This window comes from Tachysurus fulvidraco, chromosome 21, assembly GCF_022655615.1.
Source record: "Tachysurus fulvidraco isolate hzauxx_2018 chromosome 21, HZAU_PFXX_2.0, whole genome shotgun sequence".
Lineage (NCBI taxonomy): Eukaryota > Metazoa > Chordata > Actinopteri > Siluriformes > Bagridae > Tachysurus > Tachysurus fulvidraco.
In genome coordinates this window covers 20,058,947-20,083,933 of record NC_062538.1, presented here as the reverse complement: position 1 = coordinate 20,083,933, position 24,987 = coordinate 20,058,947, and the positions used below count along the sequence as shown (strand labels likewise).

The 24,987-nt window shown below is 36.7% G+C and overlaps 2 protein-coding genes across 4 annotated transcripts in view; one reads left to right on the top strand and one right to left on the bottom strand.

The window, feature by feature from the left end:
* The window catches only part of bcr (BCR activator of RhoGEF and GTPase), a 61,276-nt gene extending 50,910 nt beyond the window's left edge, over nt 1-10,366 (top strand). For both annotated transcript variants that reach the window (XM_047805784.1, XM_027152705.2), the window contains 15 exons: nt 1,212-1,333; nt 1,663-1,828; nt 1,976-2,095; nt 2,381-2,456; nt 2,554-2,658; nt 3,317-3,391; nt 3,586-3,683; nt 4,268-4,399; nt 4,972-5,031; nt 6,056-6,165; nt 6,558-6,697; nt 7,174-7,308; nt 7,446-7,551; nt 7,987-8,149; nt 8,229-10,366. In XM_047805784.1, coding sequence (XP_047661740.1) covers nt 1,212-1,333; nt 1,663-1,828; nt 1,976-2,095; nt 2,381-2,456; nt 2,554-2,658; nt 3,317-3,391; nt 3,586-3,683; nt 4,268-4,399; nt 4,972-5,031; nt 6,056-6,165; nt 6,558-6,697; nt 7,174-7,308; nt 7,446-7,551; nt 7,987-8,149; nt 8,229-8,318 — 1,698 coding nt within the window. In that variant the 3' untranslated portion in view covers nt 8,319-10,366. The remainder of the gene's footprint in view (nt 1-1,211; nt 1,334-1,662; nt 1,829-1,975; nt 2,096-2,380; nt 2,457-2,553; nt 2,659-3,316; nt 3,392-3,585; nt 3,684-4,267; nt 4,400-4,971; nt 5,032-6,055; nt 6,166-6,557; nt 6,698-7,173; nt 7,309-7,445; nt 7,552-7,986; nt 8,150-8,228) is intronic.
* A 6,869-nt stretch (nt 10,367-17,235) lies between these two features.
* gfi1b (growth factor independent 1B transcription repressor) lies at nt 17,236-23,947 on the bottom strand. 2 transcript variants are annotated; one of them, XM_027152618.2, is made up of 7 exons: nt 23,789-23,947; nt 23,011-23,114; nt 21,450-21,635; nt 21,015-21,244; nt 20,735-20,872; nt 19,283-19,448; nt 17,236-18,921 (listed from the first exon to the last, which is right to left on the bottom strand). In XM_027152618.2, the coding sequence occupies exons 2-7, from the start codon at nt 23,105-23,107 to the stop codon at nt 18,743-18,745; spliced, it is 996 nt and encodes a 331-aa protein (XP_027008419.2). In that variant the 5' UTR covers nt 23,108-23,114; nt 23,789-23,947; the 3' UTR covers nt 17,236-18,742. The 2 variants fall into 2 exon arrangements, with proteins under 2 accessions (XP_027008419.2, XP_047661973.1); XM_047806017.1 differs by having other exon boundaries at nt 21,450-21,629.
* Nucleotides 23,948-24,987: the final 1,040 nt, after the last annotated feature.

The following is a 24,987-nucleotide window of genomic DNA, read 5'->3' as shown; positions in this document are numbered from 1 at the left end:
TTTTGTTGTCCTACTGCAGGGATGACGTGTTGTATGAGCACTGCTGTGAGAACGGTAACCACGGGCTACTCTATCCACTCCTGTGTGTGTGTGTATCATGGATGCACATTCACTTTTACACATTAGCCACCCGTTTTGCTTTCAGGCTCTTTTATCTGAGCAGATTACATACAGAATTTACCTGCTTTAAAAATGCCACATGAGCTCATCTCACAATCACACAAAGGCTCCCTGTACACTGTGATGTTATGGCTTGTTTAAAGGTTTGGTCGCTCAGGAGTGAAAAACAATACTGCCACCTAATGGCAAAGCTGTTTATTAAACAGTCAAACCATTTCAGCAGTCATGCTCTGAAAAGTACCTAGACTGAAACTGGAGTTGTGGTGGAGTTGAGACTGCTAAGGGTCACTTATGGCAGTTCAAGTGTATTACTGCTATAAAGAATAATCATATTAAGGATTTGTACCACAGCCTGAGATATGCATTTCAATTAATTCCACAATTCAATAAGAGTAGATATTAAAGCATGTGTTTCAAGTATATAAAGAGTGAAGCAGATGTTATGTGAGTGACAACAGATATTTCTGAAGGAGTGTTACTTAAAAAACAGTCGCTGTTTAGCCTCAGTGGGTCAAGACAGTTGATCATGGTGCGAGATTAGATTGTGAGGTGATACCTGACAACCATGTGCCACATATCAAAATAAACCTTATGATACATTCATAATATATCAATGTTTCATAGTAGAAGTGCTTAGCCTAGTTAACCAAAGTAACCATTCATTCATTCGTTCCTTCATTTTCTACCGCTTATCCGAACTTCTCGGGTCACGAGGAGCCTGTGCCTATCTCAGGCGTCTTTGGGCATCAAGGCATGATACACCCTGGAGAGGAGTGCCAACCCATCACAGGGCACACACACACTCTCATTCACTCACACACTCACACACTACGGACAATTTTCCAATCAACCTACCATGCATGTCTTTGGACCGGGGAGGAAACCGGAGTACCCGGAGGAAACCCCCGAGGCACGGGGAGAACATGCAAACTCCACACACACAAGGCGGAGGCGGGAATCGAACCCCCAACCCTGGAGGTGTGAGGCAAACATGCTAACCACTAAGCCACAGTGCCCCCCCCCAAAGTAACCACAGCCTCTTTAATATGCCTTATAAACGTCCTCTTCTTATTTATGTTGTTTGTGTTCAGAATCGGCAGCTGCTGAAGGACAGCTTCATGGTGGAGTTGGTGGAAGGAGCAAGAAAACTGCGACACGTTTTCCTTTTCACTGACCTGCTGCTCTGCGCCAAGCTCAAGAAACAGATCGGAGGGTGAGAGAGAAATCAATCTCAAATGAAGATTGAAACTAAAACGAATGTCAGGATTTATTTCACTTTTTTCTTTTAGCAATGTAGTGAACTTTCGCACTAGGCGAAAGCACCTTCGACAGTCTTGTACATACGCTCTTTATTTCAAGGCTTTGGAAACAAAATCGATCCCCATTAACTGTCTGTTATGTTTAAAGTCACATTAGTCTGTAAACCGAGCTCTGCTTTCTCTCTAATTAGATTCCGGTGTATTTTCATCTCAATATTGGATTATTTCTCCTCATCCTCTACTCTTTCTCTCTCTCTTTCTCTGTTTGCCTTTTTGTCCTCAGGAAGAGTCAACAGTATGACTGTAAATGGTACATTCCACTGTCAGATCTGACCTTCCAGGCAGCAGAGGACACGGAACCCGTCCCGATCCCGCAGGTCCCGGATGAAGAACTAGACGCCGTTAAGATTAAGATCTCTTCCCTGAGGAGCGAGATTCAGAGAGAGAAGGTACCAGGAATGAGCACGAAATGAGCTCAAACATTCTGTTTAAATAGATGTTCCTCGATGTTCCTTGTTCCTTGTTGGTACAGCTCGGTTTAGAAAGTTCCACTTTACTCCACAATCCAAAATTTTCTCCTTCTTTTGCTCCTTTAGAGAGCTAACAAGGGTTCAAAGGTCATTGAGAGGCTGAAAAAGAAGCTGTCAGAACAGGAGTCACTGCTGCTTCTGACGTCTCCCAACATGCCACTGCGAGTGCATAACAAAAACGGCAAGGTGAGACACTCCATCACTGCCACCAGGACCCTCCTTAACGTCAGGTCTAAACCAGCGTCGTCCTTTATTTTTCATTCATTTGCCTTTTTAATTACTAGAGCTGGCAGATACACCTTAGTTTTAATTATTTAGGTCTTTTCTTAGTTCTTTGTATATTTTTTTTTTTACAAATTCTGTTTTTCTGTCTCTTGTGTTATCTTGAAACTGTCTAATCTGGCAACCTGCTCTTCCGCCTAAATATGATCGAGGTCTGTTTCTCTTCTCATTAAATTCACTTTATTATAGAGCTACATGTTCCTGATCTCCTCTGACTACGAGCGCGCCGACTGGAAGGATATGATTCGTGAACAACAAAAGAAATGTAGGCAGCCATGTCAGCGAGACGCTCACCACAAATATAAAACACTATTAATCTCTTTTCATTCGCTAAACGTTTTCGACACTGCGTTGTTCGTCAGGCTTCAAGAGTGTGTCCCTGACCTCCATGGAGCTCCAGATGCTCACCAACTCCTGTGTGAAACTCCAAACCGTCCACCACATCCCTCTGACCGCCAACAAGGAAGGTAAGAAAACGTCATTATTTGGCTATTAAATAAATTTTGCTACTATATAAACACAAATTCAGACTGTGATAAGAAATTATTCAGTGACGTGAAAGAAAGGAACAAGATGCTTTGTGTTTTATTATCTTTCACCACTATATCAATGCCACACCATAAGTATTATATGTTTTATTTGTTTAGAGCTACATTTTCCTGTCATGAAATCAGCTAGTCCTTCAGCAGCCTTTATTTATTCTCTACTAACATTAGAGAGATGTAAAGAGATGTTATATAATGTTAGCAAGAATTCCCCAGTTTTTCCGTGTTGGATAACTATAGCTCCTGTTACAAAATGCTAACAGTGGAGACTCCTTGCAAAAAAATGGTAAATAAAAGAAAAATCACATTTCTCACAGAAAAATTTGCCACAACAATTCGAATTCAAATTTTTTAGTCTCATAGTCAAATCGAATAAAAATAGAATAGGACTAGAATAAAGTTATTTGTTTTTTAAATAGAATTTAAAAGTAAATTAACGTAGTTAAGATAGAGAAGATGATGCATTAGCATAGACTATGCACATTATTTGACAGTTTTTTGCTGGTCCAGCTGTCAGAGTTGCTGTTACGGTTTACGCATCTGTGTAGATCGTGTTCTCATGATGTCCGTCTTTCTCCAGACGACGAATCTCCTGGACTTTACGGCTTCCTGAATGTAATCATCCATTCTGCTTCTGGACTAAAGCAAAGCTTAAGTAAGTAACTCTGTTTGTCAAGGGTGGGAAATGGTTTAAAGTCTGTTTTAAAAGATCCTGATGCTTATGTCTGTCTTCTTTCCTTGTTATATCACGCACTCCTTGTACATGAGGGATTATTCACTTGTTCGTGTTGTTCCTTTATTGTTAAGGTTATTGTCAGTCCGAAGATCTGAAGTGTGATCTTTTTTCAGATCTGTACTGCACGATGGAGGTCGACTCGTTCGGTTTATTTGTGAACAAAGCCAAGACGCGTGTTTACAGATACACTACAGAGCCCAAATGGAACGAGGTGATGATACGTCCTCTTTCTTTCATTTTCGCTTGATGTAAAAAGACCATAATAACGAAGCATAATGAACAAACGTTACAAAGCACCAACACTGGAGACATCTTACAAAAAAAATGATAAAATTGTCTCCAAACAATTAACTAATTAATTGATTGATTGATTGATTGATTGATTGATTGATTGATTGATTGATTGATTGATTGATTAATTGATTGATTAATCGATTAATTAATTAATAGCTTCTGAGTAAGAACATTTTAGAATTTTACATGGCTGTGGTTTTTGATAAGCACATGAACTGTATTCGTATAGAATAGAATTTATATAGAAATTAAAAGACAGCTAATATTAAGCAGCAGTGAGCAGCAGTGTTTGCTTTATAAATGCCACTTCGTGCAAATATATTTTTTCAGTCAGCAGGTTTCTCCTTTTCAATATTTGCCAATTTTTTTTTAGCCTGAGGACGAAATCCTTTCAAACATCTCCACCAGACGCCACAGTGATATACTGTAGTTTCTAAAATGCTGATTTTTGCTGTAAGAAAGTAATTTGGGAATTTCTTGTTTTTGTTTTTTTTTCTTCAGGAGTTTGAGATTGAGCTGGAAGGCTCTCAGATGCTGAGGCTGCTTTGTTATGACAAGAGCTACAATAAAACCAAGATGAGCAAAGAAGACGGAGAGAGCACGGATCGTATAATCGGCAAAGGACAGATTGTGGTACATAAGTTTTATCTGAGTGATCTCATTCGCATATAATATTTTATTACCCAGTAAAAGACCCCAGACCTGTGTAAAGAAAACCTGTATGTAAATGAGATATAGTCATATAGTGACAAATAAATGTTGGTTCTTTTATTCCTCCTAATGTGAAAAAGGGTTGAAACCTGAACCAGATGGTGAGGCTCTTCATGCCACTATGAGCTTGACTCTTATTCTACCCGGGTGCCCAAGTAGTTCCCTTCAGAATATGTATTTTTAGCAGAAATGCACTTTATATGTTATTAGAATGGTCAAGTGTTAGCAGGAAGATGTCTGATTTTGTCATATGCTCAGTTTTGAATGTGTTTTGCATTCGATTAGCAGTTTTTTAGGCAAATTGCACAAGATGGCGATGCAAAAAGAAGAGATCTGTTCTTGTGAGTTATTGTGTAATAAAGACTTTATGGAACACAGAAAATGAAAACCAGAGGAATGAAGAAGAGAAATCGACAGCCAGTTGGTTGGAAATAAAATAAATAAATATATTTTGAAGTGATGTTTTGTGTCTGTCTATTTGTCTGTTTTGTCAGCTGGACCCTCAGATGCTTCAGGGTAAAGACTGGCAGAGGACTGTTATTCCTATGAATGGGGTGAGTATGACGTTCTACAGTCAGCCATCGCTTCACAATCTAAAGAATATAGATTCAGTGCAGAGAAATAGATAGATAGATAGATAGATAGATAGATAGATAGATAGATAGATAGATAGATAGATAGATAGATAGATAGATAGATAGATAGATAGATAGATAGATAGATAGATAGATGAATGAAGAGGCAGACAGACAGATAGATGAATGAATGAATTAATGAAAAAACAGACAGACAGATGAATGAAGAGACAGACTGTCAGGAATCAGCCCGAACTGTTGGCCACGTGCCTTTGTTTACCTTCCTCGTCATGTGTCTGCCCCGCCTTCGTCTGCCCCTCCCTGTCTTCACACCTGATCCTTATTGTGTCATCACTGTCTTTTTATATTTAAGTGAGCCGCGTTGCCGATGCAGAATCATTAGTTCCGTTTACCCCTCGTCATGTCTAGTTATTGTTAAGTGTCGTCATTTGTATTGTTTCAGTTATCGTCTTTTTGTCTTTGTCTTCATTATTTATTAAACCCCATTCATTTGAAGCTATCCTGCATACGGGTCTGTCTCCTTCCGTCCTCGGTTGTGACACAGACAGATAGTCAGTTGTCAAGACAGACAGACAGACAGATGAATGAATGAAGAGACAGACAGACAGACAGACAGATGAATGAAGAGACAGACAGACAGACAGACAGACAGACAGACAGACAGATAGATAGATAGATACTTTATTCATCCTAATGAAAATTCACAAATTCCAGCAATATCCACAAACGTACAATAAATAATAATATTTTTTTTTTAAAGCAATACATTTAAATTTAAGTTCAAAATCTGAATCTAAATCTAAAAATAAAAGTAAAGTAATAAATATGTAATAAATATCCCAACTGTGATGATCTTATTACTGAGATGCTTGAATTTCCTCAACTGTCTATCTGTCTGTCTGTCTACATTGAGTATAAACTAGAGCAGATACATTATAAGGGGATCAAATTCATGAGTTGATGTGTTGTTTTTATGATGCAGATTGAGTTGAAGCTGTCTATGAAGTTCACAAGCAGAGAGTTCAGCCTGAAGCGAACGTCCTCGTGTAAACAAGCAGGAGTGTTCGGAGTAAAGATCTCTACGGTGACCAAGTAAGTAAAGGACTCGAGTGAACACACTCAACACAAACACTTTGTTTACCAAAAGACAAATTAAAGTAGCAGGATCTAGTACAGAGCTAAAAATTCCTGCTAATGAGATGGAAATGAGCAAAGAGTTCAGATCTGTTGTTGTCCACTCATCACATCCATTCTTACATATTATTATTATCGGAATCACATTTATAGTTTATATTTAAATGTGTGAACAGGACATTCAGAGAGATTTTATTGTCGCAAATGCTTCAGCTTATCCTGATTTGAATATTGTAATATTGAATAATATTTTTTTTCATAAGTTCATTGCTGATATACTTGACATCATGCAATGAATACAGTAGCTCAAATGGCTCTGAACGGCACTGAATCGTGTATTTCCCGTTCAGACGAGAGCGCTCGAAGGTTCCGTACATTGTCAGACAGTGTCTAGAGGAGATTGAGAGGAGAGGAATGGAGGAGATCGGCATCTACCGCGTCTCAGGAGTCGCCACTGACATCCAAGCTCTCAAAACTGCCTTTGACACAAGTGAGTAAGAACAGTGTAGATTCATCGTGAAAGCTGCGACTGACTGCATTGCAGCTGTGACTGTCGACTTTTCATGGAGACACCACCAGACATGGGAATTGAACCCGAAAAATGTCAAATTTTTAAGAAAAAATAAAACAACATGACGTAACATATAGAATATGAAGGCGTCACTCAAACAAATGCATGGATAAACACACGAGAAATCACCAACACACAACATGAAAACAAGCTATAAACAAAACATCTGCCAGTACCCCCTCTGGTGGTCTGGCAGGGAATTGTCCCAGTAGATCCTCACAGACTAACTGTACTAAATACACACTTGATGTTTACTTTATATGTCTGCTGTTGGTTTTTACTTTAATTCACAGCTGAAGTGTTTCTTTAAGCTGCATTATGTATTAATTTGCATGGTGTTGTCTTTTAAATCTGTTTATAAATTTATATTTATATCTATCTCTCTAAACACACAGATAATAAGGATGTCTCAGTGATGATGAGTGAGATGGATGTCAACGCCATTGCTGGAACTCTGAAGCTTTATTTCCGGGAGCTTCCAGAGCCACTTTTTACCGATGAGCTCTATCCTAACTTTGCTGGAGGCATCGGTCAGTTGTATTTTTTCATCTTATAAATAATACTTTACTACTTTAGTACATGAGATCGAGATGCCAATGCAGATCTGTAGAAACCTTTCAGGAGTAGAAGTGTGCTGATTAGTGTGTGTGTGTGTGTGTGTGTGTAGCTCTCTCAGACAGCGTGGCTAAAGAGAGTTGTATGCTCAACCTGCTGCTGTCTCTTCCTGAACCAAACCTGGTCACATTCCTCTTTCTACTGGATCACCTGAAGAGGTATGAACTCTCCAAATGAACGCTGATTATTTTAATACCTTGCTTGAGATGTGTATCATTTCGTATAAAAGCTAAAATACACCATATATATATTATCTTTGTCTATTTTTTTAAATGAGCTATTAATCATATGAGCAAAGGGCAGCTATGATACAGCGTCCCTGGAGCAGGGAGGATTGAGGGCCTTGCTAAAGGGCCCAGCAGTGGCAGCTTGGCTATGCTGGGCCTTGAACCCCGATCCTCCGATCAACAACCCAGAGCCTTAACCAGTTAAGCCACCATAGCCAAAAAAAAAAAAAAAAAGAAAGTTATGCACACTGGGTATTTTAGGCTTTTCTCTCTAAAGACTTTTATGACATAATCAGGATTTCTTTTGCCTGATCACTGTTTGTTCAATATTGTTTAATGTTTGAATGAAATCCTGTCTTGTGTCAGGATTGCTGAAAAGGAGAGCGTGAATAAGATGTCTCTGCACAACCTGGCCACGGTGTTTGGCCCAACTCTTCTCCGACCAGCAGAAAAAGACAGCAAGATTCCCACGAACCCCACGCAGCCCATCACCATGGGAGACAGCTGGTCGCTCGAGGTCATGTCACAGGTATTGCTTTAGATGTATACACTGTTACGCATGTTCTCGATGAGCAGACATTTAACACATGGGTCTGTTTCTGTATTAGGTACAAGTCCTGCTGTACTTCCTTCAGCTGGAGACTATTCCAACACCGGACAGCAAGAGACAGAGCATCCTCTTTTCCACTGAGGTCTAAAATAAAGCACACTGAAGCAAGATGAACTCCATTAAATGGATTAATGTGTGTGTGTGTGAGAGAGAGAGAGCTGGATAGATAGATAGAGTCCCCTGCTGGACACTAGCAGGAATATCAAGAATCCCTCTTGAGGTCTACACGAAACCACTGAAGTGTGCCTGCGACTCAAATGGATCATAAATACTCACTCTTTCCGGAGCATTCCTGACACGGCTTAGTGATTTCTGAACTTTAGTACACTGGTCTGCTCCGTCTGCTGTCCTGGGAACTGTGTGGACTGTGGGTCAGTGCTGTATCCTTGTATCCTGTATCCTTGCACACGTTCCGATCAGCCAGCATGGTTTGAGCCTCCTCCTCCTCTTCCTCTTCCTCTTCCTCCTCCTTCATTTCTGTTCGCTGAGTACTAGCCCCGAACCCTGTTTCTGCTGCTGCCGTCAAATAGTGCTCACAGCATCATTCCTGAGTCTGTGCTCATTTCCAGTGTGCTGGTGTCGCTGCTAGTTAAGATCCAAGACGCTTGCTTTAACCTAGGGCTTTCCCTCTCCCTTTTTTAGTCATCGTGCTTAAGTTAGGATATTAAACCTTTTAGATATAAGTCGACCAAAAATCGAACGTTGTCACCTTGAGGCACCATTGAAAGCAATATGGGACGATTAGACGCGAGCACCTTTGATGGTTTTGTGCTTTCGTGTCAAAGAGAAAATTCAGTCACTGGGATAACTGCTTAAAGAACGTAACACTGAACAACGGTCAATTTTATTGTGTGCTGTTTCTGTTCCGTTAATAACAATTTTGTCTCTCATGCCTATTGTGAGCAATAGTTTCAACATAAGTGTTACATTCTGTAGACAGTTCAATATGCATTATTATTATTATTATTATTATTATTATTATTATTATTATTATTATTATTATTATTATTATTATGTGATTGTCTTTAAGAACTTTGTGGAAATATGTATGTACATAATTCTTTATTTTTTTCTTTTTTTGTTGTAGGATTTCCTTTTAGTGTAATGATTATTTATTTATTTTTCAACAGGCTGTCTTGTCTATTCATTAAAGATATCACTCATGAGGAAGTATCTAATAGTATGTAAGACTAATATATAAATACTGAAGCGACCTTTGACCCTTTGACTTACTTTGCCTGGTTCACATTCCATTTAAAGCCACAGATAGTCACTGTGTCTTGACCTGCAGCCTTTTTTTGTGCACTATTTTTTTTTTTTTTTTGTTATTCTTTTGTAATCCGAATGCATTGTGGGAATATTTTAGAGTGCTCTTGAGATCTCATAATGCAACGCAAATAATAGAAGTGTGTCCAAATGATCAACAGTATACCCATAATGCACTTTGCAGATTGTAGGGATTAGGGAACACGGCTTCGGAGGCTATTTTGAAACACAGCCGGTGAGTTTGATTAAGTGTATCTGAACGAATGCAGGACAACGTGTTTGTCCTCGTCCTTCGCGTCTGCTTTCTGAAGGATCGTTTGCGAGGCGTCTCCATGTCCGTGTCCTTTTCTGAGACCTCCATGAATTTGTGTCTTTTTTTTTCTTCCTCTCATTATACAGCAGTGCCTCACTGTCTTAGTGTAATAAAGCTACATTTGGTCTCTAAGTAGCTGTATATGTACATGCAATGTCACGGGGGAAGAAAACATGCGCAGTGTTTCGCTTCTGTCCTCGAATTTGTTTTTCGTTCATCCTCTCAGTGACATGTCAGTCATCTTCGGCACTGTGTTCTGAAGCACCAACAAGCACCTCCTTTCATTCGTATTCATATCAGTCTCTGAGCTGTTACAAAGCATGCAGGTAAAAAGAAATCAACATCTCAATTAAAAAAAAATCAATATGCATTGCTTTTATTTAACATGCAGGCATGTTTATTTTTTTATTTTTTTAAACGGTAATGAAATGTTTCAGTGTTTCATTGTGAGCCGAACTCTTGCTTCTGTGTTGTTGTTGTTGTTGTTTTTTTTATTTTGTGAAAGGATTTTGTATTTGAACTCATATAGTAAAACTTTTTTTTCCCTTTGTTTTAAATCATCTCTTCATACTCATCTGAACATAAAGTTCATGCCAATCAATGTTTTCCAGCTTCAGTCTGCTGCCTACAAGATTTGTGTCTACATACAGATGTGTTTTAAACAAAGTACAAGCAGGAATTTTGGAGATCTGAGTGCGTAATCTCTATTTGTAGACCTTAGGCACTAAAAGAACATGACGTTGTAATGTTTTATTGATCAGAGACCAGAATCTTTTACGCCCTTGAGATTTATGATTTTTCTGAATTTATTGTGCTGTTTGTTGTTAAATGTTTAAGGAATTTAAATATAGAGCTAGACTTGAATTGAGGGGAGGTATAATAAATATCTTATATAAGAATGGATTTGTTTTCTGTGCTTTTTCCAGTATTTGGGAAAAACACTAACTCTAGCTACTCCGAATTAAAAAAAAAATCACTTCATATAGAGCAAAACGTCTTGAGCTATAAAATAAATTCTGCTGTTTTCATTGTTTATGACCGGAAGCTTTGCTCTTTAGCACAAATATCACCAACAGAAAAACACCTCTGTTTTTATAATTGAATAAAATCAGCACATTATATCCAGTCCTGAAGTGTGGCACTTCTCCTAAAACTGTTTTCAGTGTTATAATGCTACAGTTGCGTATTGTCTAAAACATTAGGTGGAAAAAAACTAAAAAAAACAACAACAAAAAGACTGTTTGTAATAATTTTAAGAGACAATATTTTAAGGGCATGATGATACAACAACAGTACATTGTTATTCTGGTTTGTCTTTACATCTTTACCATTAAGGATAATCTAAAAAATAATAATAATGGGAGTTTCTTCGACAGCCAGCGACAAAGACGAGCATCGACGATCTTGAAAATTGCTTGATGTTGCTTTTGTCCTGAAATAAAAAAAATTAAAAAAAAGGAGAGAAAGATAATGCCCTCCAGAGACTCAACTGTTTGGAAGGCGTTTGTGGCCTCGGTTTGTACACAAATGGTAAATAAAACCTCCTTTATCTATGAAAATTTCTCGTCTGAAATTGTTTTGAAATTGATGCTTTTTTCCGTATTTGCTGGGGTTTTTTTCCCCCATTTCTCTTCACATCCAAATGGGGGCAGCATAGTTTCAATCAGATCAGATTTGAGCAAATCCTCACGTAGACTTTTCCTACTAACGATTTTCTACCAACAGAAAAAAGAGAAAATCGTCTGTAAAAAAAAAAATTAAGCTAAACAGAAATTTTGCTTTATTTAATATTTCTGTTGTATATATTTACATTTCATTTTCATCTTAAGTAATGAGGTCTCTCTCTCTCTCTCGCTCTCTTTCTCTCTCTCTTTCTCTTTCTCTCTCAGACAGTGACAAACAAATCGGCCACAAACTGTAAAAATGAACCTAAACAATAGACTGACTTGCATTCTACCATTTAATTACCTTTTTATTTATTTAAGTGACTAACTTAATTGGGATTTAAAATAACTAACTTAAAGTAATCAAATCATTAAAGTTTCTGTGTGAAGTTTGTGTCAACATTTCAAAGAATGGTTTGAAAGGGTTTTGGTACGGTATAAAGGGTTTTGTGTTCATTTTTCAGACCCTGAATTGGCTCTCAAAGGGCTTTCAACTTTTTCCCGGAAGGGATACAGTTGGTTAGGTTGAAAAGGGGAAGCTATAAAAATGTTTATTACAATTAAGAAAATTAGCATCTAATAATCACAAACTGTACCTTGAATGTCTGCAGAATGAACTGTAATGTGAAGACGGGTGACAGGAGGGCATTGGAGATGCGCTGGTTGCTTGGTGTTTGTTTCTACTCAGTGTTTGAATTGTAAAAAAGGGAAAGTGAGCACATATAAAAGAGGTGCTATATATAATTACTATATAATAAAACATATATAATCATATAATATTTAGTGCATAATCAAATGACGTGAGAAAAACAAGATAAGATAAAAAAATTCTGGAAATACAGCGAAACTCCTGTTTAAAGAGAATTTACCTACGCTTAAAATACCAGTTTATTTTAATTTAATGTGGCTTATCAGATTTATTACATCAATATTAGTCAAGCCCTCAAGTATATAAACATCAATTGAATATAAACATCAAATATTTTTTTGTTTTATTAACGAAATACATTTGTTTTCAATTTGGAACAATTTTCTATTTTTTTGCTAGCATTTTTCAAATGCTAGCAAACACATACATGCTTTATATAGTTTGAACACCTTCCTGGTTTCTATAGCAACAAGTTCTGTAATAATATGGACATCTATGGGGACACTCTACATAATATTAAATGTAAACTATTTATAGAAAAATGTTAAAAAAAATTTAAAATTCTAATCGTGGATATGGTGACGTTTTTCTGAAAGGATAGCTTGTTTAACAGTTTTGGAAGGAGTCTCCAGTGCAAGTTTCAGCTTTCCACCACTGGGAGCTTAGTGGGCCACATCCTGCAAAGTTATTGTTGCTTATTTATTATTTTGCTGATTATTCAGAGCTGAAAGACTTTAAATACAATGTTGTTCACATGCATCTTTCTGTGATTTGTGTAACAATCATGAGATCAAAAGAGAATAGTCTAAAAAACAACAGATGCAGATAAATTTAGATGTGTAAATATTTATTGTTAAACATTCTTATTAATGTTTTATTTAATAATTGAAATAAAAATTAATTTAATATTGAAACACTGAATTTGTTATATTTAATATATATCCCATTTAAAAAAAAGATTTTTATGAGTGATTAAAATTGAAAATCCAGAAAGTTAAGAATATATTTAATAAATATTATATATTAAAATATTATAAATAAATATATTTAATGAATATATTTATATAAAAATATAAGTAAACGCTTCATTTGAATGAAGTGTATAGTGTAGAATTTTAATTCATTAGTTTCAGTCCTCACACTTAAAATCTAAAAATCTGTCCTATCATTTCTCCATATTTCCTCTTTTCTTTATTTTTGGTTGAAAATGTGTGAAGTGTTTGTGTAACACATGACAGCTGATTCCAGAAACATAGGAAAATAAGGAATGTATTTCTGGACATGCCACAATTCATCCATCAATTTGCTCTTGCTCATGGATTAAGATAAGGAGCTGTGGCTTCCTCCTCCTTCTTATTTAGCTGATGTAAGCCTGAGGAGAAGGAGGCCAGCCTTGTTGATGGAGGAAGCGTAAAAACTGGGCTGTGCCAATCTGTGGTATGAGTGCTTATGTGTGTGTACAGTATGTGTGTGAAGAGAGGAGGATCTGTCCTCTGGAGCTCTGTTGCTCTCTGATTACTCTTACTCACAGTTCTATCTCTGTTCTCTGGCTACAGCTCCTCCCTGAACATAGCTACAAGGTTCAGGCCGTTAGAGCCTGACCCGTGCCAGATAAGAACACTCCCGTCATCACAGACTGGCCTGTTGCTTGTGGCCTGCACGCTCCAGATTTCACTGTTAGGCTTCGTCCTTCGTTCAGAGTTTTGTCTTGTTCATTATTTATTTATTTTTATTAATTCTATCCATCATCCAATATAAATACTGTTGTTGGTTGTTGATTGTAGTTTTAACACCAAAAGGATATTAAAAGCTGTCAGAGTTTTCTTTTACGGAGTGAAAAAGCTCGTGTCGTAGCTGTCAATCATGTAATATCACCCCAGTGCAATCCAGCTGTATACATTTCCTGTGTCCAGAAAAAGAGACATTAGTTGCCACTGAGCTCTACACGCTTCGTCGGATCTTTCTGACACTTTGTTTCCTGAGTATGAAATTTAGAAATCACGTGAGGAATGAATAAACAAATAAATAAATAAATGTAAATGTTCTACAATTAGAAATAATTACATTCAGTTATTCCCATGCTTCTTTTCAGACACGTCTCATTGGATTTAAATAAAGATTGCTTCTTATCTATTGCCATGCCTCTCTGTAATCTGTGGGTTTCTGACCATGCCTTGTCATAGCGCTCTAAACTTACTTTATCTGTGACTTCTACCCACTCATAAAACATGCTGACAGGCTTTTTTTCCCCCTGGAGCTAGCAGTTAGACATTTGCCTTGGGCTCTGAAGCTTGGGAAGGTCTAAACAGGTGTTGGTTATCTACCATTCCCAAGTAACAGGAAAAGGTGTGTGATGTGTAAATGAGGTCATTGTTCATTAGGATTTTATTTATTTAGAAAATGCTCAGCTGTGTGGATTTACATAGAAAACATGTAAAAATAAAAGTTTGAGATTTACTCTGAGACTAGAGACTCATTTGATTCATTCAGTGTTAAATGTCTCCTGGAAAAATGATTCAACACTTTATGACCAATTAAAACTGACGATTAAACAGTGTTGCGTTATAAAGATGTTAAAGATGATAAATATTAAGAATAATCAAGTCACTCAGTGATTATCACATCCTGTTATAACATCCTTGGAGATTGTTCTGTGCTCACAAGTTTTCAATCAGCAACAACAGCTGCAGGCTAATCTGTGTTTAGCTGGTAGTTCCCAGGAAAGCTAACTGGCAAACATGACTAAATAATAAATATTTGAGAAGGTTTGGGATGAATGTGTAAAAATCAAACAAGTGAAATTTAGGTTGTTGAATGATACTTGTAGTACTTGTTGCAATGTGCGTTGCAGTTAATGTTATTCTGGGTCTGAGTTACTGATCAGAAGGTCTGAGGTTTAAGCTTCAACACTGCTAAACTCTTGAGCAAGGATGTTAACTGTAGCATTTCTGATCCTAAGTAAAGGGTTATGTGAAGAAAAAAAAATCCCTTGTGCTGTAATGTGACAAACAAAACTTCTTTAAATGCAATTTAAAGTTAATGATCCTTACACACCTAATAACAGACTTCTATAAAGTTTTTCTTTCCTTAAAGGTTTTAATTTCATCCTCGATAGTCCTTGATAAGCGCTCAACCCTGTTCCACAGCCTTCAGCAAAATACACCCATTGAGCAGGAGCTCAGCCAGACTGGTTTGCATATGGCTCATTTGCTAAACAAATTTCTCTCTCTCTCTCTCTCTCTCTCTCTCTCTCTCTCTCTCTCTCTCTCTCTCTCTCTCTCTCTCTCTCTCTCTCTCTCTCTCTCTCTCTCTCTCCTGTTTCTCTCTGTCATCCTCTTTATGGAACCATATCCCAGGTCTTCATGACATCCACATGATCTTCATTCCTGAACAGTGTGGGGATAAAACTGGGTTAATTAGATTGTGTATATAAACCTGGGTTAATTAGAAGTGGGTTCTGAGGCACGGAGGGGATTTTCTGAGCACATGCTGCTATTAAACAAAGACATACGCTGTAGGTTGTTTATTCTTTTTATTCACCCATGTTTTGATTTACGCCCTTGTTTCCTGAGGGTTTAACAGTTCTGGCAGTTTTGCCATGTCCACAACAATTGACACATCTGATCTGATTCAAGTTTGTCACTTTAGGGTTTATAAAGTCACAAAAGTGCTGTATTGTCTTCAAAAGATTTAAACTGGTGGGAAAAGCAGTCTGACATTATACATTACATACCTGGCCATGTCTATAATCCCTGTATGTTTTATTCAAATATTTACAAAAGCACCTAATGCAACCCTCACCATGTCACTATACTGTACATACTGTGTGATCCTGACACACACACACACACACACACACACACATACACGCAAGGAAGTAACGGACATGTTTGCTTCTGCCCCCTTTATTTCCCTTCCAACCCCCCAGACAAGAGCACTGACACATTACCCACACGGTTTGTCACACTCTTCACTTGGCTGCCTGTGGGACATTCTGATTTGATCTATGGGTTTGCACCAGGATGCAGGTGTAACTGTCTGGTTGTAGACCCTGGTATTGGGTTAATAAAAAAACAGACATTTGCATAGGCACCACAGATTTGTTTACCAACTACCAAAGAAGACATATTGTCAGTTTTCCCTTGCACACTGATTTTTTTTAATCCGATCTTCCCGTACAGGCGACAGCTTGGTGCCAAGGATTCAGGTTGGAGTTGAATAGCTGTTATTTGAGTGCTTGCATAACACCGGTGCATAAATTTGATTTCGAAATTTGCAGCACAGAGTTCCCGTGCTTGTTTTGCAGACAGCTCCATGAAATTTCAACATGAACCTGCTTTATCTATTCTGTCTAAAGTGTTCTGACTTGCTGACAAGAGTAGATCATGATGTGGTCTTCTGCTTTTGCAGCCCATCCACCTCAATGGCTGATGTATTGTGTTATATTAAAGATGCTTTTCTTCTCAGCAAGGTTGCAAAGAGATTATTCTTCTCTGATTCTCTCTTCAAAGCTACCGCTCACTTGGAGTTTTCGGTTGAGTGTAAACTGAGAGAGAAAACCTAAATCAGTTTGTAAAACACAAACCAGCCCATCTGGGGACAAAAGCCACTGAGGTTCACATTAAACGAAATCCTTTACTTCTATCTGCTCTTCTGCCACACTTTTGCCACACAATGACTCATGGGCACGACTGACTAGATAATTCTACTGCCTGAACGCTGCAGCTAAACAACGAGCGCCAGGAAACATGATGCAGGATGCAGATATATCTAGCTTTGATATCTAGCTAGACTTTCATGTGAACAATTTAAAGTCATATGGACAAGGAAATGAGCTAAATATATCATATCAACATTTTCCTTAAACGTATTGGGGTTTAACTAGGAAAAGTAGTAACTAGTCTGTATGACTAATACATAGATACTATATTAAGACTTGCAAGCTGAGCATTTGTTAAATCCATCATCATCGTCATTATATAAAAATATTCAAAAAAATCAATTCTGTTGCTCGTATGTAAGCTTTGTTTCAGACACTAAAATTCACACTTGCATAAAAATAAGTAAAGTAAACCCTCTTTAAAAAACCAAACATTGATTTTCACAACACAAATCAGATACTGGATTTTATTTCATTTTCATTTTAGGATTGTTGTTTGAAGAACAAGGTTCTTGGGGAGTAGCTTCAGATATAGAAATCAATAATAAAAAAAAAATCATTGCAGTTTCATTGCAGTTGTTAAAATAAACAGTCCAAACCATGACAAGGAAATTGAGCATCTGAAAAAAAGTATCATGCTGATGTGGGATTTTCCTAACTGTCTCTTTTGTTTGAGAAAGCCTGTGCGTGTGTAGCGGTGTCATTATGAATTTGTTTGTCAAAGCAGCTGAAGCAGGATTGATGGGAGTGACGGGAGTGTCTGCAAAATCTCTCTCTTACAGTTCTTTAACAGTGGAACTAAAGCCCTTGTGCTAACCCAACATTTCTTATCCAGATCTCTCAGAGAACTAAAGCCCAGGTGATTTTTTTTTTTATCCCCTTGTTTACGCTGTCCGTTTGCTAAAATATACAACGTATGTAAATCTTTTACAGTACATGAGTCATCCTGGAAGTTTAAACACTTGGCTTGTGTTCATGTGTGTGTGTGTGTGTGTGTGTGTGTGTGTGTGTGTGTGTGTGTGTGTGTGTGTGTGTGTGTGTGTGTGTGCAATGGAATTTACGTTAAGGTTATTTTTTTTTCCTTATTTTTTACTAGACTGTGAAGTCCATTCTTCCAGTCCCTTGAAGTTTACAAACCTGCTCGACAAGTGATTTGCATGCCAGAGTTCCAGGTACACATTTATATGACAGTCTAGTGCACAGAGATTTCACACTGCCTCTGGCAAAAAAAAAAAAAAAAAAAAAAAAAAAGTTCACCAACGACTGCAAAGCCAACGGGAACTGAGCATCCGGATCCTCAACAGGGCGGACACACGAAAACAAACACACTCGGCGCAACCTTAGCTTTCCAGGCCAATTTTTGTCTTTCTTTTCAATTTCAGCTGTTAGATCAGAGAGAGATTAGGAAGGGGGAGGGAGAGGGGGGGGGCAGACATGAGGCTTGTTCATTTAAACATATACATATAAGACATTCTGCTTTTGATTTGCCAAATCACTCCAAGGTTACACATTCATATTCATTTGATTGACTAGAGGCAGGTTTGGTTTAAAAAAATAAAATAAAAAATATTCACACAGTTTGGATACAGGTGTGAAAATAACATTTTATAAATAGTACAAGTCACATAAATATTATTTATATAATATATGAAAGCAGTAGTAATATCAGTGAATATTAGAATCTTAAACATAATTTTAAATGCTTTCAAGGGCCCCCGATCAAAACGAAGAATAAATTATCCTGTCAAGGAGCCAAAATTTACCAGCAGCCCTAATTCAGTGTTAAAAGAGGAACAGGGCACACACATAATTACTTCAGTTAATAGCTATGTTGTTATCCCTCTGTACCCGCCGTCTGTGAGGACAGAACACGTGACTCATCTCGGTTGTACTTTTCTAATTGAATTTCTCACAGTCCTGGTCTTCATGTTGTACACAGATTTCCACCTTCCCCTCTGGGTCATTTTAGGCCGTGTTGGCTCTCATGGTGTCTGCGGAGGTCTACTTTTCTCTGAAAGCCCTTGGAGCAGATCTCACAACCGAAAGGCTTGAATCCTGTGTGTTTGCGGCTGTGTGTGATGAGGTTAGAGCTTTGGCTAAACGCCTTGCCACACACCTGGCACTTGTGCGGTTTCTCACCTGTTCAAGTCATCGAAACACAAAACATTAGTCATTTTGTTTACATCAAAAAACACAGAATGATGCATTGGAAACAAGACTGATATTAAAATCCTTGCTTAAAATCAACACTAAACAAAGATTTGCGTGCAATCCAGATTTTCATGGCTTCACTGGAAGCGATACAGCCTGCCACCAAAGAGGAAGCTCTCGCAAAGACCTGAGCAGATCAGATACAGTATGCAAACGAGTCACACATTTGTTTAGCTTCTTTTCTTGATTTATCTGTTGAAATATTACTCTTGGAAACATGCTCCTGGGAAACAAAACAGCTTTGATGTTTCTTTGATTGAGTCTCGTCTCTGTCTCTCGCTTTGCTTACCGGTGTGGATGTAGGTGTGTTTCTTCATGTCAGATTTCTGATGAAACCTCTTGCCGCAGTACTGGCAAGGGTACGGCCGAGTGTCCGAGTGGATCAGCAGGTGTGTGGACAGGGTGGAGGAACGTTTGAACGTCTTCCCGCACATCTTGCACTCGAAGCTTCTTTCCTTTTCGTGCACATGTTTAAAAAACATTACAAATTAGTCAAATTTCCTTATATCCGAATAATAAATAGAACTTTATTTTTATGACTTGAATGTGCTGGAATATCCTCTTAAAGTCCCAAATAATTTCTAATGAAGAACTATTATTTTATAATTGTCTATGGTTCTTATGAGGATCTTTACACATAAGTTGAGAGAAAGCATGATGTCCTCACAAAGACACTGTGATCTGTATTGTCTTAAGTATTTGCTCATTTATTTAGACTCATGCTAATTATTTCTCCTTTATTTATTACTTATTTACTACTTTTATAGAGTGAAATCTACCATATTTCTTATGACCAAGTTTTGTGGATATTGATCAGTTATGGCACCGAACAGAAATTTTTCCAAACCACCAACTAAATAAATAATTTTCTCAGTAACAAATAAGAATAAACTCAATTGTAACCACATTAGAATCTGACAAATGATGCATACAGTAATAAAAAAAAATAAACAAATGCTGAAGAACATTTCCCTTAAAAAAATAATAATAAAATTTGGTTTTACCAATAAAAACCCAATAAAACCGAGTGAACATCTACAAAAACATATAATAAAAATATAAAGGTTGTTTCTATGACACTGCAATAGATGATATCTTTTAAAAGTATAAATATTAACTACCCTTTATGACATTGTTTTTTGTGTCTTTTATGGTTTAAAATGTTATGTTTTATTCTACTTGCAGATAATTTTTAGTTCTTTCAAGCATTTATTTCTACAGTGAATCAAAACGATCCACCAATAGAAAAAGTTCATTTCATCTGAGTAAAAATGTCTAGCAATAGGGTTTTTTGAGCCATAATGAAAAACATTGCACAACATTTTCATTATTCAAAATATCTTCACTAAGGATCACTTAAAAAAAACAAATATGTAAGAAAAAAGAATGTCTGACATTATATCATAAGGATAGATATAAAACAATCCTTGTAAAAATGGAAAAATTGATTTTTAAAGGATTGCATGCTGATTTAATTGGATATTGCTGTATATTACTAACCACGCTTCTTGAGAATGTACTGCACCGTTTTTTATGGTGCCAATAGTAACAAAATGATTAAGAATATATTGTATATATACAATTTTGCACCTTATTTTTATGCATATATTGAAAATATGGTCTCTAGCCTTTTAAAATCAGAACAACTAATTCACTAAGACACTTGCTTGGCCTTGCATGCTGAAGGTTAAGCTTGTGTTTCTTAATCAGAGAGCCTTCAAACCCCTCATAGTGTTGTTACCTGAGAGTGGATGTTCATGTGTTGCTCTAAGCTGACGGCATGACCGAAGGTTTTTCTGCAGATGCTACAACCAAAGGGTCGTGTTCCACTGTGAGAGCGTCTCACATGGACCTCCAGACCATGAGGAGTTGAGAACACCTGGAGGAGACCAGAGGAATGGAAAGTCCTTATTATTCGTTATGGTGGGTCTGATCTAACATCACCTTCAAACATATTGGTTTGACATCACCAGCTAAGATAAAAAAAAAAAAAACTGAAAATGAACCACTTTTATGTTCACCTTGTCACAGGTGATGCAGTGGTAGGTATCAGAGGTAGGTGAGTAATGTGTGCTGCAATCCAGAGGCTGTTGATCTTCTGGGCTTTGCTTGAATTCAGACCCATAAAGGTTACTTGCATGCTGTAGGATGGTCGAGTGGAAGTCCAGCTGCCTAAAGTTATACGGAGAACGCAAGGTCTCCCAAGCATACGGTGGCTTATAGTAAGGAGGGAATTCTGCCATCTGAGGCTCTGAGAAGAAAAAAGAAGTCTGTGTTTGGTGACACCTCTGATTGTTTAGCCAAGGCGGGTACCCGCATGACCTGAATGCAACATAAACACTTTTATAACGAGCACAGTTAGAAAACAGACCAAAATATCTGATCAAAAATTAGATATGGAGATATCAACAGGTGGCCCTTCTGCGTAGACATGCTGAGTGAGTTCTAGCACTTACCAGGAATGTAATAAGGCTGGCCAGCATTCACTGACTGCTCGGGGCGCAACGGGATTGGACACTCTGGTTTGTTTTCACGCTTCACGTAAGAGTAGGGTTCTGTGTGAACAGGTTTTGTCACAGGATCTAATGACATCCTCTTGGGAGAGTCTGGCTCCTTTGGTTCTGATAGGGCAGGCTCTGGAACTGAAAAAAATGAAATAATTTGGTTTGTGACTACTGATTGATCTTGATTTGGTACATAAGATAAGAAACAAATTTGCATGTGTGTCTTCATGTTACAGAGATAAGCACTATATCTTTTATCAACTGTTTAATAAAAAAAAAGCAAGCGTATTTATTCAGGTTATTCCAGTCATGTTTTCCTGGATTCTGGTTAACACGAGTGTGTGATTTTGCTTGGAGCATCTTAATTGTTGATTTCTTTCTCAACTCCTGATAAATTAGTCAGGGCTTAGACAGTGAGTTCTCTGCTGATGAGGGTGAATACCTAATTTATCTTGGACACACTACAGTTATCCAAACTTAAAGTTCTAAGCTTGTGGATTTCCAACACACAATCTCGGATAATATATAAATAAATTTGCTTTCCTTGTTACTGCATTGGTATCCTTAAGAGTACATACTTTGTACTGTTTATATGATATGCATCTTTTATATGAAAACATAAATATACAATATCATATAAAATAAAAATGTACAATACACAACTCGATCCTAATAATTTTTTAGGAATAAATCTTAACATGTACACAACATGCACATTTCCTGGTGAAACATAAATTATAATAGCACTAAAGTGTGTACTGTGTGTACTGAGTGTTGCTAAGCTCCTCTTGCATATGCTATATACATATATAACGAGGAATTTTGTAAAGGTTACTGTAAGCTCAGTTTGTGCACTTAATAAACAAAACCAAACCGAAACAGGAAACTTAAGTTATCTTAAGGATCTCTTTTCTGAAAAGCTAATAAAAGGTGTCATCAAAGGCATTTCCTCACCCAGGCAACAGTACAAGGAAATGAACAGTTTGCTGCCATTATTTCTGACACTGTTGATGTAGTGATGATGCTGCAGATGCTTAAGTGTTGCTTAAATTTAAAGTGTGTTTAGATGTATTTTATAGAAATGTCCTATTATCATAACCTCACAGTCGTCAAACTAGCTTTCCAAAAAAGAAAAGATTGACTGCACATGAAAACTTTGATTGGAAGCAGCCACCAGTTACTTTGCTCTCTATTTTCTCTTGCGCAATGCCAGCTGTTCCGTTAAAAGAAGCGCGCACAGTTATCCCAATGTCCCCAACACGCACACACACACACACACACACACACACACACACACACACACACACACACACACACACACACACACACACACACACACACTTTCAGCAGAATGATTTCAATCATTTTTTTTGTGTTGTTTTGTGTTGTAGGCATCAAAAACTAACAAGGCGCACAGAAGACCACGGATCAGATCAGACAATCATGAGAAAATGAATTTAAAATTCACACCTAAATCATGTGTTAAATGCATTAACATCCTTCTCCATCCTACCTGTGTTGGGTTCTTTCATGTTTGGATCCGAGTCCACGAAGCGATGCACATTATAAGATGAGGACTTTTTGCTTTTTACCAAAAACGAGCGAGGCATCGTGAAGCTGTGACAGGAATAAAATACATTAATGCCAAATGCTTATTTATTTCGTTAATTTTTTTATTATTTTATTCTTTAAAGCATATTTATTGTTTCTTGTTTTGTGTGTTGTTTTTAATTAGCATCATTTGTCGGGTCCAAATGTTTAAACAGACTGTAAAAGCTGTTAAAGGAAGAAAAGAAATTATTTTATTAGAAATCACGGACATCCAGACAGTTGTACTTACCTTGTTTTTTTTTTGTTTTTTTTTTAGATGTGTAGATAATTAGTATGAATAATATACAAAATTTGTTAAAGTTTGTTCCCTAAACTGTTCTCCCTAGATGAACTTAACAAGCAGCCATTTAATTATTATCTATCTGCATCTATTATTTATTTATTTATTTATTTATTATGTAATTATTCGTAAATGATCTTAATGTCTATTAAACCTTATTTAAAGTATCTAACAAACTCCATTGGTGATTGAAAGAGAGTAAACACTCACTGCGCACACGAATAAATGCTGACTATGCAAAGTTTTGCGTTTTTATTATTGTAGTTGAGGTTGATCACATACTCCATTAACATAACTGACTATATAGGTTTATTCTATAACAACAACTGAAATTGATTTTATTTGTTGGTTTTTTTTAAACTTGACAGATTCACGGTTAAAATAAACGTTTCTTTCTTACCTTGAAAAATTTCCTTTGTTTCTCTCTCACTTGCTTTCCTTGCCAAATTTGCCAGAGTACTCCAGTTATAAACCCTATGGTGAGTGTGTGCGTGTATGTGCGTGCGTGTGTGTGTGTGTGTGTGTGTGTGTGTGTGTGTGTGTGTGTGTGTGTGTGTGTGTGTGTGTGTGTGTGTCTCTGATTTTCAATCCGATAATGTTTTGAGCTGAATCTGACTGCGCTGCTTTCAGCCAACCAAACGCACACACTCGAGGCTCATTTGCCTAAGTGGGAAATTATATATTTTAAATAAAATCTTACATTCCATATATTTGTATATTAAACGAATCCTAAATTAAAATTTTGTTCATTTTATAGTATTTAACATATTTGAAATATATATATATATATATATATATATATATATATATATATATATATATATATATATATATATATATATATATATTGTCGAGACAACTCAATTAAAAAATATATTATATTTAGGCTATAAAAGGTTATAAAATGAAACTCAGGATAATTATAACAAAGTTTAATTAACAAAAATAATATATAATAATATATATATTATATCTATATTATATCTATTTATATCTAATATATATATATATATATTAGATATAATATATAATAAATAATTATAGTGTATAAGTTATTGATTACTTTGTTTGCTTGGACGTTATGCTTATTTATTATTGATTTATGCTTATGCTTTTGTGTAAGAAAAGTTAAAAAAACAAACAAACAAACAAACAAACAAACAAAAAACGTTTCCTTTTTATATCCTGTCCTATAGATTACATTTATAAAGTTGACAGTATTATGTATAGAAATAATTAAAAAAAACATGCGCGTGATTGGAGCACCTGAACGCACCTCTTAAACATACACACCAAACCAGAAGTGCTGGAGTGTGCCATGTTTAACCTTGCTTTTATTTGCTTTGGCTACAGTCAGACTGCAGAGTTTTAGTCAAGTCGATTTTTAAAACAAAACTAATTCTCTGGAAACTATTTCATTTGTAATTATCGGCTGCAAAAAAGGCAACGACAGATTAATGTGTATTTTCACAATAAAGCATTATAATTATACACCAAACTACTGCTGCACTGCGTGAAAATCCTCACACTGACTCAAAAGACAATGTATAAAAAAAAGAAGGAAAAAAGTATTGTGTTTTAGCTTTGCATGGAAAGTGC